This window comes from Ornithorhynchus anatinus, chromosome X1 (genome assembly GCF_004115215.2).
Source record: "Ornithorhynchus anatinus isolate Pmale09 chromosome X1, mOrnAna1.pri.v4, whole genome shotgun sequence".
In the NCBI taxonomy this organism is placed as follows: Eukaryota; Metazoa; Chordata; class Mammalia; order Monotremata; family Ornithorhynchidae; genus Ornithorhynchus; species Ornithorhynchus anatinus.
The window spans coordinates 69,790,170-69,804,900 of NC_041749.1; the positions used below are offsets into that span (position 1 = coordinate 69,790,170).

At 44.1% G+C, this 14,731-nt stretch overlaps 1 protein-coding gene across 3 annotated transcripts in view; it reads left to right on the forward strand.

Moving 5' to 3' along the window:
• Window positions 1-14,731, forward strand: part of FAM107A (family with sequence similarity 107 member A) — a 97,667-nt gene that overhangs the window by 76,503 nt on the left and 6,433 nt on the right. The window contains exon 2 of one of the 3 annotated variants that reach the window (XM_029051986.2): window positions 5,570-5,662. The exons of the other annotated variants lie outside the window; for them this stretch is intronic. Within the exon in view, the coding sequence (XP_028907819.1) occupies window positions 5,596-5,662 (67 nt within the window). The 5' untranslated portion in view covers window positions 5,570-5,595. The remainder of the gene's footprint in view (window positions 1-5,569; window positions 5,663-14,731) is intronic. 3 annotated transcript variants of the gene reach the window in all.

Below are 14,731 nucleotides of genomic sequence, written 5' to 3' on the forward strand. Positions count from 1 at the left end.
TACATAACTTTGGAGGCTCCTAGGGAAGCCAAAGTCAAACCTCTGACAGGTAACTGGATGGAAAAGTTATCTAAGGTTCAGACTCAAAATGCTGATCCCTTTAGAGAGCTCAGTATATAACCACTCCATTCTTCTCCTAAGAGAAAGGCTGTTACTTGATCTTGCTACTTCAGGGCATAAAAAATAAATTGTTCATCTGTGGAGGATGGACTTCTACAATATTACCTTATTTAACCTGATTTTTTTTTACCTCCTAATCCCATAATCATTGTTTTTAAAAAAAAAAATGGGGTTAAACTCCCAAATCTCCCCAAAGGTTCAGAATTTTCTGAATATTTTCATGGTCAAAAGGAACTTAACTTATGTGTCCACCAATCAATGATTAGTCAGTGGTATTTAGTGAGTCCTTACTGTGTGCTGAACTCAACATTTGGAAGAGTACAATACAATAGAATGGATATACAAAGTTCCTGCCCTCAAGGAGCTTACAATTCTGTCCCCATTGACTTGAATCCAAGATTCAGATACTAGTTATGGTACTTATTCAACTCTTACTAGTGATAATCAGATCGGACATAGTCTCTGCCCCACACAGGGCATACAGACTGAGAGAGACAGAGAGAAAGTACCTTATCCCCATTTTACAAAGGAGAAACTGAGGCTCAGAGAGGTGAAGTGACTTGCCCAAGGTCACATAACAGGCCAGTGGCAGAGCTGGACTAGAACCTGGGCCTTCTGATTTCTAGGCCCATGTTCTTTCACTAGGCCATGCTGTGTCCCTTATTATAAAGTTTCAGGTCAATGCCAGAGTCTGATATTTTAAACTAAACACAGTTGCCTTGGCATTGCTTGGTATGAAAACAGATAAGGAAGAGATAAAAAATAAACAAAAAGCCTAGTTTTGTCACTATACAAGAGAAGCAGTATGGCCTAATGGAAAGGGCACTGGCCTGGGAGTCAGAGGATCTGGTTCTAATCCCAGCTCTGCCAAATTGCTTGCTTTATGACATTGGGCAAGTGACTTAATGTCTATGTGCCTCAGTTACCTCATTTGTAAAATGAGAATTAAATCCCCCTCCTTCCAGTTTAGACTGTGAGCCCCATGTGGGACAGGGACTGTGTCCAACCTGATAAACTTGTGTAGAGAAGCAGTGTGGAATAGTGGATAGAGCACGATCTTGGGAGTCAGAAGGTCATGGGTTCTAATCCCGGCTCCACCGCTTGTCTGCTATGTGACCTTGGGCAAATCACTTCACTTCTCTGGGCCTCAGTTACCTCGTCCGTAAAATGGGGATTAAGAGTATGATCCCCACATGGGACAGGGACTGTGTCCAGCCCAGTTTGCTTGGGTTCATCCCAGCACTTAGTACAGTGCCTGGGACATAGTAAGCGCTTAACAAATATCATAACCATTATTATTATCACCTACCCCAGTACTTAGAACAGTGCTTGACAAATAGTAAGTGATTAACAAATTCCATACAAAAAAATAAAATATAAAATTATGGTACACCTAAACCTGGCCTACTGTGTGTGCCATTCTGGTCATCATACCTTAGGAAGGGCATAAACTGCTGGAGACAGTTCATAGAAAAGCAACCAGGACAATCAAGGGGATCAAGGAGTTGGGTGTAATGATAGACTGTCTGGAAAGATCTTCCGTCTGGGAAGATGACTGTGGGGAGCCACATTTGAAGTCTATAAAATTATGAAATCATTGGCCAGGGAGAATAATAATTTTGGTGTTAGTTAAGCATTTACTGTGTGCCAAGCCCTGTAATTAAGTGCTGGGGTGGATACAGGATAATCAGGTTGGACACCGTCCCTGTCCCACATGGAACTCACACTCTAAAGGGGAGAGAGAACAAGTGCTTATTCCCCATTTTACAGATGAGGCAATTGAGGCACAGAGAAGTTAAGTAGTGACTTGCCCAAGATCACATAACAAGTAAGTGGCAGAGCTGGGATTAGAACCCAGGTCTCCTGACACCCAGGTCCATGTTCATTCCACTAGACCATGCAAAGGACCATAATTCGTTACTAGAGGGAAAGTTAGGGAGATAGAGGAAAGTCACAGTTATTAGATGGTACATCCATAACCAGTGGGATAGATGTCAGAGGGCAGCCATCATCCGGAACCTCCAAGCATCCTGTTGCCATTGCTGGAGAGAGAACCCTGAGCTGGGTGGACCCCTGGTTTTCCCTAGTAATGGCATTTCTTGTGTTTCTATTGGCCCGAATTCTGACTCAACTACTGATTAGTTATGTGACTTTGGGCAAGCCATGTACCTTCTCTGGGCTTTAGTTTTTTTCTGTCTGTAAAATGGCAGTGATAATAATTCATTCATTCATTCATTCATTCAATAGTATTTATTGAGCGCTTACTATGTGCAGAGCACTGTACTAAGCGCTTGGGATGAACAAGTCGGCAACAGATAGAGACAGTCCCTGCCGTTTGACGGGCTTACAGTCTAATCGGGGAGACGGACAGACAAGAACAATGGCACTAAACAGCGTCAAGGGGAAGAACATCTCGTAAAAACAATGGCAACTAAATAGAATCAAGGCGATGTACAATTCATTAACAAAATAAATAGGGTAACGAAAATATATACAGTTGAGCGGACGAGTACAGTGCTGTGGGGATGGGAAGGGAGAGGTGGAGGAGCAGAGGGAAAAGGGGAAAATGAGGCTTTAGCTGCGGAGAGGTAAAGGGGGGATGGCAGAGGGAGTAGAGGGGGAAGAGGAGCTCAGTCTGGGAACGCCTCTTGGAGGAGGTGATTTTTAAGTAAGGTTTTGAAGAGGGAAAGAGAATCAGTTTGGCGGAGGTGAGGAGGGAGGGCGTTCCAGGACCGCGGGAGGACGTGACCCAGGGGTCGACGGCGGGATAGGCGAGACCGAGGGACGGCGAGGAGGTGGGCGGCAGAGGAGCGGAGCGTGCGGGGTGGGCGGTAGAAAGAGAGAAGGGAGGAGAGGTAGGAAGGGGCAAGGTGATGGAGAGCCTCGAAGCCTAGAGTGAGGAGTTTTTGTTTGGAGCGGAGGTCGATAGGCAACCACTGGAGTTGTTTAAGAAGGGGAGTGACATGCCCAGATCGTTTCTGCAGGAAGATGAGCCGGGCAGCGGAGTAAAGAATAGACCGGAGCGGGGCGAGAGAGGAGGAAGGGAGGTCAGAGAGAAGGCTGACACAGTAGTCTAGCCGGGATATAACGAGAGCCCGTAATAGTAAGGTAGCCGTTTGGGTGGAGAGGAAAGGCCGGATCTTGGCGATATTGTAGAGGTGAAACCGGCAGGTCTTGGTAACGGATAGGATGTGTGGGGTGAACGAGAGGGACGAGTCAAGGATGACACCGAGATTGCGGGCCTGCGGGACGGGAAGGATGGTCGTGCCATCCACGGTGATGGAGAAGTCTGGGAGCGGACCGGGCTTGGGAGGGAAGATGAGGAGCTCAGTCTTGCTCATGTTGAGTTTTAGGTGGCGGGCCGACATCCAGGTGGAGACGTCCCGGAGGCAGGAGGAGATGCGAGCCTGAAGGGAGGGGGAGAGGACAGGGGCGGAGATGTAGATCTGCGTGTCATCTGCGTAGAGATGGTAGTCAAAGCCGTGAGAGCGGATGAGTTCACCGAAGGAGTGAGTGTAAATGGAGAACAGAAGAGGGCCAAGAACTGACCCTTGAGGAACTCCAACAGTTAAAGAATGGGAGGGGGAGGAGGCTCCAGCGTAGGAGACCGAGAATGATCGGCCAGAGAGGTAAGAGGAGAACCAGGAGAGGACAGAGTCCGTGAAGCCAAGGTGAGATAAGGTATGGAGGAGGAGGGGATGGTCGACAGTGTCAAAGGCAGCAGAGAGGTCAAGGAGGATCAGAATGGAGTAGGAGCCATTGGATTTGGCAAGAAGGAGGTCACGGGTGACCTTAGAGAGAGCAGTCTCGGTAGAGTGGAGGGGACGGAAGCCAGATTGGAGGGGGTCTAGGAGAGAATGGGAGTTAAGGAATTCTAGGCATCGATTATAGACGACTCGTTCTAAGATTTTGGAAAGGAAGGGTAGTAGGGAGATAGGACGATAACTGGAGGGGGAAGTGGGGTCAAGAGCGGGTTTTTTTAGGATGGGGGAGACGTGGGCATGTTTGAAGGCAGAGGGGAAGGAGCCCTTGGAGATTGAGTGGTTAAAAACAGAAGTTAAGGAAGGGAGGAGGGCAGGGGCGATGGTTTTAAGAAGGTGAGAGGGAATGGGGTCCGAGGCGCAGGTGGAGGGGGTGGCACTTGCGAGGAGGGAGGAGATCTCCTCTGAGGATACTGCAGGGAAGGATGGGAAAGTAGGGGAGGGGGTTGTTGGGGGGGAGGGGAGAGGCGGAGGGGTGACTTTGGGGAGCTCAGAATCTACTCATCCCTACCAGACAGAGATAATGAAATCATAATGGAGAAAGGCACTCTACAAATTTGAATAGGCAACCTTCAGATGAAGATCTCTTTCACCCTTATATCTTTCCCATTCCAGTCAATGCCAAACTAGCATGTCTATTAAATCCAGAATTACAGACGAGCTGATGAGTTACCTACCTGTGCTTAGACTAGGACAAAGGTGCTGGCATTTTTGTACATATACAGATGCAACTTATCTTGGAAAGGTAGAAGCAACTGTTTCTTCCAACTTCTTGGAGAATAGAGGGAGCTGTAAAAGTTGTTTGTGTTGCATTTAAAAAAGGAATTGTTGCCAGATTCTATATCTCCCCTTAACTTCTGGTGAAAAACAAATGGAAACCAAGAGCTGACTACAGTGGAGAGAACCTGGGAGTCAGAGGACCTGAGTTCTAGCAGCGTGGCTTAGTGGAAAGATCCTGGGCTTGGGAGTCAGAGATCATGGGTTTGAATTCCGGCTCTGCCACTTGTCAGCTATGTGACTGTGGGCACTTCACTTCTCTGTGCCTCAGTTACCTCATCTGTAAAATGGGGATTAAAAGTGTGAGCCCCACGTGGGACAACTTGATTACCCTGTATCTACCCCAACGCTGAGAAGAGTGCTCTGCACATAGTAAGTGCTTAACAAATACCAACATTATTATTATTATTATTCTAATCCTGATCCACCACGTCTGCTGTGTGATCTAGGGCAAGTCACTTACTTTTCTGTGCCTCAGTTCCCTCATCTTTAATATAGGGGTTAAGACTGTGAGCCCCACTTGGGACATTAACTGTGTCCTACCTGATCAGCTTGTATCTGCCCCAGTGCTTAGTACAGTGCCTGACACATAGTAATTGCTTAACAAATACCATTTAGACTGTGAGCCTGTTGTTGGGCAGGGATTGTCTCTATCTGTTGCCAAATTGTACATTCCAAGCGCTTAGTACAGTGCTCTGCACATAGTAAGCACTCAATAAATATGATTGAATGAATGAATTTTTTAAAACCTGTAATATTTTACTTTGTGGATTCACTGAAAGCCAGCCCAGGATGGCTGCAGTAAGCCCAAAAGAAAAGGTTTTCAATTGAATTTTGAGTTCACGTGTCAAAAATTAGACTGGCAAAGTGGCCAATCTGTATCCAAATTTTTCCTTTCCCTTTTCTTTCAGCCCCTGTGTACTGAAGCAAAGTCACAATGTCACGGTGGGATTTCTCCTCCCTGTTACTGCAGTCAACCCACCATGGGAATTCCTTTGGTCAAGGTGTGTGTGGAAGTGAGGCATTAAAGCAGTGTGTCTAAGAATCATAGTTATAGCAAAGTGAGTCTCAAGCTGGCCTAAATTCTATAGAGATTTTCAGAATGTAAAGATTCTGACTGCTTAGACTGTGAGCCCTATCCGGGACAGGGACTGTGTCCAGTGTAATTCACTTGTGTCTACCCCAGTGCTTAGAACAGTGTTTGACGCATAAGCCCTCAGCAAATATCATTAAAAAAGAGATGATACAATCTCTGACCTAACTTTCCATGTAAAAGAGGGAAGCCAGAAAGGTAAACATATGCACTATGAGCAAAGAAACGAATGCAACCATCACTTGTTCTGCTGTAATCATTTTATTTGGCTTTAAAGCATTGCTTAATGGATAGAGCAGAGGCCTGGGAGTCAGAAGGACCTGGGTTTTAATCCCAGGTCTGCCACATGTCTGCTCTGTGACCTTGGGCAAGTCACTTAACTTCTCTGGTTCTCAGTTACCTCATCTATAAAATGGGTATTAAGAGTGTGAGTCCCGTGTGGTATAGGGACTGTATCCAATTTGATTAACTTGTATCAACGCCAGTGGTTAGAACAGTGCTTGGCACATAGTAAGCACTTAACAAGAACTATTATTATTATTAGTGTATAAGGGTTGTGTGGAGGCAGAAAGGAGAGGGGAGTTTGCCTAACATTGTTGCAGACTTTTATTTGCGTAGCGAAGGTTATCTCGCTAGGGCTTTGAACCCCTATCCTAGGTCCAATGTGCTTGTTGCTTATTTAACAGAACCAAGGTTCCACAGGGGTCATGGTCAGAGAAGATCTAGTTTTCCACTGCTCCCAGCCCTCTTCAAACTTGCCTTAACCCAGGCAGTGGTGTGGTCAGAAGTCTATCGAATCCAAAAGTATTTTCCACATACATACTACCTCCTCCCTTACCTGCTCAAATCCAGATCCATTTTTTAATCTTTGGAGTTAAACACCAGCAAGACTTAGCTGCTTAACAAATTAGCAAATGCCAAAGCATTTCTAAACAGAACTTTCCTTGGGAGAAAAGGCCAGATTGGCTGTTCCTAAATGAAACTGTGTTTAAAATCCACTCTCTGAAGCAGGAATCTTAATTCCCATTCTCTCTCTTTTCCTCTCACTTGAACACCAGTAGTCTTTGAAATCTCTCCAATGTGTAAATTACTTTCAGCACAAGCCTGTTGCGAAGAAAAAGTCTTCTAGCTTGGTGAGGTGTTGTTTTTTTAATTTCCTCCAAATCATATAACAAACTAATATATCAATATGATTGTTCACATCATTTCAGCAGGGTGCACTCTGCAGAGGATAAAAAGAATACTAGTCATTGTTGGTAGTGCTGTTTGGAAATCATTACGTGGGTTTGAAATTTGGAGCTAAGAATGAGAACCCAGGGAAAGGTTTGAGTTGTCATGGAGATTTGTTGTCTAATTTCTGAGCTCTAAAGACAAAAGATGCTTATTTGCTCTATATTCATTTCTTGTAAATGGGCACGACTGAACAAAATAAAATTCTCATAATTGTGGAGCATTGAAATTCTAGTCAGAGGACCCATAAACTACATACATAAGCAGTTAACATAATAATAATAATACCTTGAATTTGTATAGCACTTTTATCTTCCCAAGATACTTTCACCTCAGTTATCTCAATTTATCCTCAAAATATCCTGTGGGGGCAGGAAAGGGCAGGGATTATTATCCACATTTCACAAATGAGGATAATGAGACACAGAGAGGTTAAGTGACTTGATGGAGGTCACTTAACTTCTCTGTGCCTCAGTTATCTCATCTATAAAATGGGCATTAAGAATGTGAGCCCCATGTGGGACATGGACTGTGTGTCCAAGACATGGATTGTGTCCAACGTGATTAGCTTATATCTACCCCCAGCACTTAATACAATGCCTGACATATAATAAGCACTTAACAAATATCATAAAAACTTCCTCTTCTATAATGGCTGAATTTTATGTTAAATTTGTTCTCTCTACAACTTCAGGGAATGCCTGAAGCAGCATGGCATATTGGAAAGAGCATGGGCCTGTGAGTCAGAGGACTTGGGTTCCAATGCTGGCTCTGCCAATTGCTTGCTGTGTGACCTTAGACAAGTCACTTAACTTCTCCATGCCTCAGTTACCCTGTTCTCCCTCCTACTCAAACTGGGAGCCCCATTCAGGACAGAGACTGTGTCCAACCTAATTCACTTGTATCTACCCCAGAATTTAGAACAGTGTTTGACACAGAGCCCATCATTGGGCAGGGATTGTCTCTATCTGTTGCCGAATTGTATATTCCAAGTGCTTAGTACAGTGCTCTGCACATAGTAAGCGCTCAATAAATACTATTGAATGAATGAATAGTAAAGGCTTAACAAACACTATTAAAGAAAAAAAAAGAAAGAAAATGCCTATCTGCCCTTCCTGGACAGGGTGGGTGGTGACCCCTCCCCTATTCTGACCTTGAAAACTAAGGGTCAGACAAAACTGGTTTACAGGTAATGAAAGTTTGATGGAAGAACACATATAAAGCAGAAAGCAGCACAAACACATCAGGATAAAACAGCTAACCAAATAAATTGAAAGTATGGATGAATATACAAATAGCACATATAAAAAAAATCAAAAATATACACATATTCAAGAATGTTGAGAATAGAATTATAGTGCAGAAGTACTAAGGGTAAGGTAAAATCAGCTGAAGACATTCAGAAATCCTTTCAGAACATCAAACCCTATACCATGTGGGGAGTACTAGAAATATTCCTTAGGCTTTTTCATATTTCCCCAACTTCTTTCACTAGCTTAATGTCTCACCTAAATGTGCATTCACAGTACCCTTCTTCTTGTCCTCTTATTTTACATACTCTTTATCCTTTCTTGCATATGTAATTATGTGGATTGTGTCTATGAGTGTTAGTGTTTATGTATGTCTAGATAAATGTGCAAGTATACAGTATACATGTGGGTATGGGAAAAGGAGGAGGGGAACTATGATGATACTAATAATGTTTCGAACTTTTAAAGGTTTCTAAAAATTTTTTATTAGAGATCTCATTTTATCCTCCCAATATCTCATGAGTAAGGGAGAAGCAAGTACTATTATCTGCATTTTACAGAAGAAGGTATTTAGTCACAGAGAGATGGTGACTTTTCTGAGATCTCAGAGCAGGTAGTAGAACCCAGTCTCTGCACTGCCTTCAAAAAGTGTGTGTGTGTATGTGTGTGTGTGTGTAAGTTGTACTTCATATCTGAATAAGACATCACTGATGGAGTTCACCTATGAGTGCATTTGTAATTGGATACACAGTCCTAGCCACACTGTGCCTACAAAAAGACTGTCCCTTGTTGTGTTGTCAGGTTTGATGTCTGTGCTGCCTGGCACTGTTTTCTCTTTTGCCTCCTCATTTCCCTTCCACATGAAGCTTTTGCTTGAAAAGAGAGACTCCCTACTTGATGGCAGTGTGCCATGAGAGTCTATCCTCAGGAACAGATTCCCAGTTTTCAGCTGGGATGTAGCCTTGTCTGAGGATTTCTTTTACCATGTCCATAAATATAAAGATAATTTTCTTACATTCTGTACTTATTGGCCTCCAATGTTTCAAAGTGTAGGAGGAATATGTATGTGGGAGGGGGTTGGTGGGGGGGGTGTCAGTGGGGATGGTACTGCTGAGAATGAGCATTATATTAGGCTGCTTTTTCAGGGGCTGACAGAGATGGCCAGGAACTGGTTGTTCAGAAAATAGGAAAGAGGGACCAGGAAACTCTTAAAGATCTTAAGTGGCAGCAGAGAATACTGCTGCTGCCAAGATCGTAGCTTCTGAGGATGAGGGGCAACAGAAGCAACAGCATCCCCCACCCAGCTTCCCTGTCCCCAGCCAATCCCTTCTCCATTCTCCACACAGCCATACTCAGCCCTCCATCACCTGAGCAGGCCGGGGGTCTTAGGTGTAAGACCCAAAGCTCCCTACCCATAAACATATTGTCCACTGCCTTCCACTTCCTGCCACATGGCAGAAGCCCCCAAGGACAGTCTTTCCTAAAGGCCATCAAGACCAAGGTCCAGGATGGCAAATTTTATGGCAGCTCCATTAGACTGCCACCAACATCACTTAACTTCTGGGCCTCAGTTTCTTCATCTGCAAAATGGGGATTCAATACCTATCCTCCCTCCTACTTAAACTGTGAGCCCTATGTGGGACAAGGACTGTGTCAACCTGATTATCTTGTCCCTACCCCAGTGCTTAGAACAGTGCCTAAACCATTTAACAAATACCATCTTTTTTAAATAAAAAAAGAAGCTCAGAACAAATTCCTCAAGGCAGGCCTCTGTAGAGGGACCCAAGGGCAAACATCCAGGCAGGCTGTATGGTGCCAGCTCCAGGGAGTACTCTAGTAGCATGGCCTAGTGTAAAGAGCACAGGCCTGAGAGTCAGAGGACCTGAGTTCTGATTCTGGCTCTGCCACTTGCCTGCTTTGTGACTTGGGCAAGTTACTTCACTTCTTTGTGTCTGAGTTCCCTCATCTGCGAAATGGGGATTAAATACCTGTTTTCCCTCCCTCCTACTTAAACTGTGAGCCCCAAGAGGGAGAGGGACTTATAGCTCTCCCAGCACTTACTACAGTGCTTGACATATAGTAAGCACTTAACGAATACCATATTATTGTTATTATCATTATTATTGTACTCACCTCAGCTGGAAGAGCAGCTCTCAGTGACTCCCACCCACCCTCCCTGGCCAGGCCTTTGCTGCCCCTTAATAAATCTGATCTCTCCCAATATTTAAGCTGTTTGGATTTGGCATCCTTTCTCCACCTAAGGGGATCATTTTATTCTCCTTTCTTGATTTTGAGGGTTTTTTGATCACTAAAACTCCTGCAGACATTGAAGTAGCCATTGAAAGTATCTGGAAGCTGAACTAACCTCTGGATTCTGTGGCTGGTTTGTAGTCATTATCACTGTTTCAGAAAGAAATCCCAACAAAGATAGAGCTAGGAAACTCCAAAAAGTCTTTTCATTTCAAAGAAGGTTGTGTAAATTTTCTGAACAACTGTTACAAAATAGATGTTTATATTCACTCAATCTGCTGCCCAGACAGCCTGTTGTTCTTGGACATAGCATTCTACATACTGGAAATTATATAAGAATAATGTGAAATCAAGTTACTATAGTAACGATTCCTTCTTACTGGTTCCAGAATAAACATTTGCTCAAAGCTTACCAAAGTTCTTGGCACATACAACTGCCTCATCCGCTCAAAGCACCCTTTGTAGTTACCTGGAATATGTGATTTCTTTATAGGCTTAGGTACCAAAACCATTGAAAAGGTGATCTATGGATCAGACCCCTGGTTTTCATTTCAGCCATTATCTCCATGTTTATGAGCTTTCGCTTATCTGGAATAAAAAAGGCATCAGACCTCTTCATTCTCTGATCCTTAATTCTACATTTTTGCTTTCCATCTAAAACCTCTGGAAGTATCTGTTTTTACCCAATTTCCCTTATTTCCAGTTGCAAGCTTTTCCAGTGAGGTGGGAATTAGGACAGACTTGTCAGGAGGATCCTGGACTGAGAGTTCAGAGCTGTTCTGTTCTTTCTCTTGTAATTCACCCAGGCAGTGCAAATTTTATGTAATGGCAAATAACTGGTTTAGTTATTGGGTTTGAAACTTTTTACAGTCTGCCACCTTCTGTGGCTGCTACACTAGACTCTCCCCTACAGCACTCAACACAGTAAGCACTCAATAAATACCATTGATTGACAGATTGATAGTGAGCCTGCACACAGTTTGCATTTAATAAATACGATTACTGCTACTTTTAGTTTCGTCTGAATCTTGATGCCATATTGACATTCATTCATTTATTCAATCATATTTATTGAGTGCTTACTGTGGGCAGAGCACTGTACTACGTGCTTGTAAAGTACAATTCAGCAATAAAGAGAGACAATCCCTGCCCACACCGGGTTTACAAGGCTAGAAGGGGTGAGACAGATATCAAAATAAGTAAACAGGCATCAATGTAAATAAATAGAATTATAGATATATACACATCAAAACAAGTAAACAGGCATCGATATAAATAAATAGAATTATAGATATAAACATAAGTGCTGTGGGGCTAGGGGGAAGAGCAAAGGGAGCAAGTCGGGAAGACAGGGAGGGGAGAGGGAGCTGAAAGGTGGGAAAAGGAAAAGAGGGGCTTAGTTTGGGAAGGCCTCTTGGAGGAGGTGAGCCTTCAGTAGGGCTCTGAAGGGGGAAGAGTGATTGTTTAGCGGATTTGAGGAGGGAGGTCATTCCAAGCCAGAGGTAGGATGTGGGCCAGGGGTCAACAGAGGGACAGGCAAGATTGAGACACAGTGAGAAGGTTAGCACAGGAGGAGCGGAGTGTGCGAGCTGGAATGTAGAAGGAGAGAAGGGAGGTGAGGTAAGAAGGGGCAAGGTGATGGAAAGCTTTGAAGCCAATAGTGTGGAGTTTTTGTTTGATACAGAGGTTGATAGGCAACATGCCCTGAATGCTGCTGTAGAAAGATAATCCAGGCAGCAGAGTGAAGTATGGACTGAAGTGGGGAAAGGCAGGAGGTTGGGAAGTCAGAAAGGAGGCTGATGCAGTAATCCAGTCATGACAGGATGAGTGATTGTACTAACGTGGTAGCAGTTTGGATGGAGAGGAAAGGGCGGATCTTGGTGATGTTGTGAAGGTGAGACTGGCAAGATTTGATGATGGATTGGATATGTGGGGTGAATGAGAGAGCAGAGTCAAGGATGACACCAAGGTTGTGGGTTTGTGAGACAGGATGGATTCCATGACAGGTAAGACAACTTCCTGGAGAGCCATAATTATGCCATCATTAAGCCATCATTATGTTGGGCTAACTGACCTACATTCCACTGCTTAAGAGGTGGCTTGACAAAGTAATGATTCCATTTTTCAAGTCCCCTTTTGGTTCAGTTTGGACCCTACTAGCAAAGAGAGGGTGGGGTAGGAACGGGGTTCTGTCTTTCATTTTCAAGGGGGTTGCTCTTTTGCAAGCCCCAAAGTTGTCATGAACCTCCCAGCGCTTCTTATCTGCTCCTGGTACTTAACACTGTATTTTTCCAGTGATAGCAGTCTTCAGTTCGAAGACGAGGCTGCGGACGGTGAGATTGTATCAATGAGTGTCACTGAGAGGGACTCTCTTGGACACTTGCACACTTTGTCCACACAGCTCTGGTATTTTTTCTGACCTTTTGTCACTGGGGCAAACGTTGCTAAGACACCAATGGTTATGAGGGGAAAGGCATATGTTTTACCACCAGCAAGACGTGCACTTGAGTTGTTTTTGCAGTGGTGGGGATGGTTTGCACTAAGCTATCGACAGTCTCTCTTTCCTGGCCCTATACTGTACCGAAATAATCGTGGTTTTTGTTAACCTCTTACGTTAACAAAATGTTACGTTACTCTTGCAAAACATTACGTAACTCTTAATTACGTACCAAGAACTGTACTACGCACTGGAATAGATACAAGATAATAGGTCCCATGTGGGCCTAACAGTCTAGATAGGAGGAAGAACAGGTATAGAATTTCAATTTTAGAGATGAGGTAATTGAGGCACAGAGGAGTTAAGTGACTTGCCCAGGTCACACAGCAGGCAAGTGGCAGAGTCAGGATTAGAACCCAGGTCCTCTGACTCCCAGGCCCATGTGCTTTCCGTTAGGCTGCTACTGTGCTAGTATTGGACTAGCCCAAAAGAGATTTCTGTTTCGACTCCCCTCGGGTCTCTGAGATTTGTGGATCTCTGCCAAGTCCCTTCACCTCCCTGTGCCTCTCTACTTGCCCATGTTTAACACGAATGGCAATATCAGCCCCTGCAGCCTAGGTATTAACCCTGAGTCCTCACCCTTTTTACCCTTGACTTTCAAACACTACTCGATCTGTTCTCTCACTCTTATTTACTCCCTTCTCTCCTACACCTCAGATCACACTCTTTCAATTCTCAGGTTGGTTCTGTCCCTAAATCCTGTCACCTTAACCTCCACGACATTTCCCAGCCCCTCCCCTTCCTCACCATCCAATTGGTCATGACCCTGTTTGAGGCACCTGTTATATCTTGACTAACCTCAAGTATCAGCCTCTTCACTGGTCTCCCTACCTCCAGTGTCTCCCTTCTCTATTCCATAATTCACTCTAATTACCAGATCACTTCCTCCGTTACTCTGTGAGGCATAGATTACATGGACACACCTTCAAGGATCCTACTTGACACTTTGATATTTAATGAATTGATGTATCTCCTACAGCTATGCTGCAAGAATGAATAGTCCTGATTTTACTGAATTTGTTTTGCAGTCTCTCAGGACTGTGCTGAACAGAAATTGTGCTTTCAGAACCCAAATGCCTGTCCCTAGTCTGCCTGCTTCAGCCTCTCTCACAGGTTGATTTTAATGATCTTTGAACCAATAAACTACATCTCTGTGGGCTGCTGCTTCCTTTGGAAATGCTGAGTCACTGGGGTTTCTGCAATGAGCTGTTACAGATATAGGAGCAGCTTAATTCTTGATCAACAAGCTATCGTCGTGCACTATGTGGCGCTGAACTTTTCGAGGGTTAAAAATTGCCCCAAAGTTGAATTTCCCTTGGCTGTTTCCCAGATAGAAGACAGTGACTATGGCCTGAAATGAACAAGGTCATTTTGGTTCATAAGAATACAACAGTATGGCTGGTCAATTCAGCCACTGGCAACAGCTCTTAAAAAAGGGTTTATAACCACATAATGGGGAAGCAGCATGGCTCAGTGGAAAGAGCATGGGCTTTGGAGTCAGGGCTCATGAGTTCGAATCCCAGCTCTGCCACTTGTCGGCTGTGTGACTGTGGGCAAGTCACTTAACTTCTCTGTGCCTCAGTTCCCTCATCTGTAAAATGGGGATTAAGACTGTGAGCCCCACGTGGGACAACCTGATTCCCCTATGTCTACCCCAGCGCTTAGAACAGTGCTTGGCACATAGTAAGCGCTTAACAAATACCAACATTATTATTATTAACCACAGATGTTTTTAAAATATGTAGAGATTGAT